The following is a 5,239-nucleotide window of genomic DNA, read 5'->3' on the forward strand; positions in this document are numbered from 1 at the left end:
AATCCTGGGTGCAGTAATTTTCTGTTGACAATATTGTAGCAACTACTACAAACAATTTAAAAGTAGTGAGAGACTGGGCTTCGGTAGGTACAGTGACGCGTTTAACTTCAAACTAAACCCGACAACTTCTTGCATTTAAGGTGATTTATTTAAGCAAAATATAAAGGTTCAAAGAATGTTGTGTAGTGTACTGAAACGTACATAAATGAAACTGAACGGTGACGGTCAACAGAAAAAAGGTGATGAGGAAACACCAGACAGGAGCTAATCAATTAATTAACGGAAATAGCGTGGGAAAACCAAACAACATAAGCAAAATATATTTTGGCTCCTACATATGGATAGTCTAATAATCTGGCCCAGATTATCCATTATTTTTTAAACCTCAGTGCTGAGTCTCTCTGCAGTGTCATCTACCATGTTGAACGTGTTGTGGTGAATTCGGATGGATTTTGATGACAAGCACTATGCTCGCGTTGGGAACTTGTCTATATAGGTCAATCAAATGTGCTCTTTAAATAGTAGGGAAATACTGTGCTGGAGGACTGCACTAGATTTTAGACCAGGTCAGAGCTGGTCGAAAGCACAATCGCTTTCTGACTTTTCTCACTCCACCTAAGATAGCAACACACCAAACCACACCTCATTTTAAGACCACAGGTGCACAGATTTGTAAGCGCAAGTACATTTGGTAATTATACAATGTGGGCGCTGGGTGTGACAATGGCATGTTGGAAAATATCAGTGACAATTAAGCTGTGTTTTTGCACCAGCTGCAAGATAGGGCCCTATGTTTAAATTGTTTATCTGTGAAATGCAGAGATTCTTTTATTAAAGCGATACAAAATTCAGCATTTAATACTGTACATGTCCTTACACCATTTTTTAAAAAGACATTATGCTGCAGTAAATTAGCTCAGGTCGGTAAATGCATCACTCAATCCTGAAAGATTGAATGCTTTCTTAAATTGTGCTTAGAATAAGGTTTGGCCTGGATCTCAAACATGCCGTGAAAGTGCCCAAGACCAGTTAAAATCCATAAAGCAGTCAAAGGGCTATAAATAAGAGTTCTCTGCCACACAAAAGACGGCAGTGTCTGCCCAAGACGTAATGTAGAGTAAGAGGGTCTGACTGTATCATGTAACACATTACACCTCTGCTGGTCAGTGCGTGTGCGTGTGCGTGTGCGTGTGCGTGTGCGTGTGCGTGTGCGTGTGCGTGTGGGTGTGGGTGTGGGTGGGTGGGGGGGGGCTGTCCTCTGTCCTTTTCCTAGCTTACGTTGCTTGCTGCCTGCGAACAATGCCATTTTACCATGGCCAGGTCATAGAGTCGCAACACTAGTCTGTCTCATAGTTGCTCCATTGTCCCTGATCTGTCTCGAAGAAGATCCCCATCTTCTTCGAGGCCCCATGCTACGTACTCAAACAGAAGGTTAAGTCTGGTTAAAAAAGTAGAAAGATAGTCTATATTTGGTTTAAATAAATCTCAGATTTATAATGATCCCCTTCTGTAACTGAAGAAATGTTCCCTTATAAGAGGATGTCGGTGGGGTATCGGTTCCATGCCTTTTTCCCCCCACCAATACTGATGCAGGTCTGAGCAATATCGTTATGGGGCTGCTGTCAGAGGCTCTATCTGGTTAACTGTGGGACAACACAGAGATTGCAGTGCAGGAAATGAGATTATGTGTCATAGTGCTAATGCACAGTCTCCACCCTGCTTAGTGCAGCAGGGCTTGGCTGATCCAGTCGGGGGTAAAAAAAACCAACAACTACACACACAGGCGGCAATCCCCCCAAGCTAGTAGGAAAACAATAACCATATCCTTCATCAGACATTTCTCTGATAGGGGAGAAACTATTGAGCAGCCAAGGTCGACAACTTGCTCCCTCTAGAGTAATAGGACTCACACAGCAGCAGGAAGCCCAACGCCTAAGCCTTTAAACGCAGTTGTTTATTTGTATTTATACAGAGGGAATTTATTCAGGAAATTACCTTTTGTTTTTCCATAATAAAAAACTAGTGCCGTACCGTACAGAGGGTACTATGACGTCAGTGCCCATTGTCCGAGTACTCGGAGGCCTGTTTATGATGTCAGTTCTGTGACGTCATCTCTATTACAGTGTGGGTGCGTTCGAAAATACAGCACTGAGCGCACTGGCCAATACAAACTAATAGGCGAGTGTGCTCCGGTGCGTAATTTTCGAACGCGCCCTCAGTCAGTCATGTATGGCGCACCAACTTGGGAGAGTTGTTTCAACCAATCAGCAAAGTCGATTGAGAGACAGACAGATACCTGAAAATCATATACTAGGGTGATGCCCATATAGATAACACACGACTGTGCTTTGTTCCATGATGACATTTTGCACAGATTAGCTATACAGTAGCCTGGTATCCAGCCTGCTTCGCTACGTTCGGCGGATTTTTTTTTCTCTCTTCGCTTAGAGAAAAAAAAATCCGCCGAACGTAGCGAAGCAGGCTGTATACCAGGCTAGCTATACAGTCCAAGTTGAACTCTTGAGTCTTTGACCGTAGAGGAGGGTGAGGTGATTCAGGGTGAGGGCTGCACTAAGAGAGTCGTAATGAAGGTCGGAGGATCGCAGTGGCCTTTCTATCTACCAGAGCTGTAATATGAGCCTGGCGCTCTCTTCTCACTGCAGATGATTTACCATAGGCTCACACTGTAACCCCCTCCCCCATCCCAACATCACCTGACAGAGTGTTCGTGGTCAATGTCTGCACTTACATAATGTACTAATGGTGTGTGCGTGTGTGTGTGTGTGCGTGTGTGTGTGTGTGTGTGTGTGTGTGTGTGTGTGTGTGTGTGTGTGTGTGTGTGTGCGTGTGCGTGCGTGTGCGCGTGTGTGTGTGCACACACAGACAGCAGCGAGGCACGCTGCAAGGAGCTGCAGAGGAGGTGCGAAGAGCTGGAGGCCCAGCTGAAGGAGAAAGAGGAGGAGAACACAGAGCTGCTGAGGGACCTGGAGCAGAAGAACGCCATGATCTCCGTCCTGGAGAACACCATCAAGGAGCGGGAGAAGAAGTACATGGAGGAGCTGAAGATGAAGAGCCACAAGCTGGCCATTCTGTCCGGTGAGCTGGAGCAGAGGGCCAGCACCATCGCTTATCTCACCTCCCAGCTCCACGCCACCAAGAAGAAGCTGTTGGCCGGCAGCTCCTCCGAAGCCAGCCCCAACGTCAGCCCCATAGCCTCCTACAAGCCCACCCCGCCGCCTGCCAAGGACAGGCAGCCGGAAACCCCCCGCCGCCGCATGAAGAAGAGCCTCTCCCAGCCTCTCCACCCGGAGCTGACGGAGGTGTACCGGCTCAGCCCGGACGGAAGGCGAATGGTCCTCCGCGAGGCGGTGGATGCCATGCCCGACCCCACACCCTTCCTGCAGGCAGGTAGAGAGACACCCGAACCGCAGATGATGCGACGGCCTAATGTCATTCCCCCTATTGCCCCCGACCGCTCCCCCGTCACTCCCCTGGGTGCCTCGTCCAGCCCCCGCCACAGCCCCGCACGGCAGCATCGGGCCCACGTGGGCGTGGCCCACCGCATCCCCCATGAAACCCCTCCCCTTGCCCCTCCCCAAGCAGAGCTGGAGACACTGGCCGTGGATCAGGTCAATGGAGGCAAGGTGGTCGGGAAGCGCTCTGGGGCAGACAGAACAGTTTAACTGGCTTCATACATAAACATACATACGCGTACATGTAAACATACATGTACTGCACACATACACACACGTGCGCATAATGCTGCAAGAGTAGGAAGGAGCCTCACCCACTGTGTAACCTGCTTTTTATGCAAAACTGCTATTCAAAAAGGAGGAAAAAAACAAATTAATCACTTTGTTTATTGATCTTCCTTAAAAGAAACACAAAAAAAATAACATTTTCATGATGTAGAAAAGGACTACTGTACTTCACAGCATGCCAAATGTATTTCTTTTGATGCCCCATGTGACTTACCGGTACTCAACCATACATGTATTTTTTACTTTAACTTTCAACTCACTATGTGGTGCATACTGTACAACACAATTCTCAGCCAAATACCTGCATCGGTGCCTGTTGGATTGGTTTATTCATTCACATTCACTGTATAGTCATCGCTATTGCTTAACTATCTCTGTCTATTACATTTTCTCAGCAGCACATGTCAAGAGCCTATAATCAACATGTTCGCAGCTACAGGCATAATGTAGATGATTAAAATACTACTCCCTGAATGTCTTTCATCTTAATGTGATGTCAGTATATGAATATTACGGTAGTAAAGCGTTATTTGCTATTTTAACTGGCTGGTCCAAAAGGTGAAAAGCAAACGATTCACTGGCTTTTGATAACTGGAAAAACAGCATTGGTTTAAATGCAGTACGATATAATGTTGATAAGGGAGCATTTTGTTTGTGTGTGTGTGTGCGACTGAGAGAGTGAGTATTTCAAGGCAGATGCATGAGGTCGGTACTGTACTGTAGGAGAATGTGAAGTTTTGGCTTAAATAATGTCCATCGATAATATTTGTGATATGGGCATTTTTGACAACACTGCTGTCACAGAACTTTGTGATATTATTACTTGTTCTTTATAAAAGACTGTACATTTGTAATGGATTCTTTTTTTATTTACTGTTTAATATAGAATATGAAAAAAAAAAGAAACCCACCTCAGATATTGACAATAGTAATACACCTCAAATGCTGAAAATACTCACTTTAATGCCCTGCTTTTCACTGTAGATGCACTGGTCCTTGAAAACTACAGTATATCGATCAACACAATAAAGCAAGCTTTTTTTTGTTAATTCTGTTATTTGTTAAGGTGACTGTGCTATAAACTACACTATCTCTGCATTTCAGAACCGCATCAACTTAACTACATTATTAATTGCTGGTCTACATTATATAAATGACACCAACACGTTTTTTTAAGTATGAAAACATCAAAACACTCTTGGGAAGCAAATACCGTGTTAGCGACTTGAAGAATGCCTACAGTACATAAATTCACATTAACATTAGAACTAAAAGAATTCACAAATCATTGAAAGAACTTCATACAATAACCATACTCCTTTCACATGTAAAAAGCTTACTGATGACATTGAACAAGGGTTTGACGTGGATTGGACCCAAGATCCACACCACACCAGTCCCGACTCCTGGGTCATCGACATTCATACCTCACACCATAGATAGAGTTTTGGCTCACACCTAACGTGCATGTTTGTTTC

General features: G+C 44.9%; 1 protein-coding gene across 1 annotated transcript in view; it reads left to right on the forward strand.

The window, feature by feature from the left end:
* ccdc92 (coiled-coil domain containing 92) overlaps positions 1-4,752 on the forward strand; it is a gene marked incomplete at its 5' end in the record, with an annotated part of 5,399 nt that extends 647 nt beyond the window's left edge. Inside the window, one exon of the mRNA XM_080433599.1 lies at positions 2,884-4,752. Coding sequence (XP_080289725.1) covers positions 2,884-3,683 — 800 coding nt within the window. The 3' untranslated portion in view covers positions 3,684-4,752. The remainder of the gene's footprint in view (positions 1-2,883) is intronic.
* Between the last annotated feature and the right edge of the window lie 487 nt (positions 4,753-5,239).

Source organism: Gymnoscopelus braueri (assembly GCF_963280865.1).
Source record: "Gymnoscopelus braueri genome assembly, chromosome: 7".
Lineage (NCBI taxonomy): Eukaryota > Metazoa > Chordata > Actinopteri > Myctophiformes > Myctophidae > Gymnoscopelus > Gymnoscopelus braueri.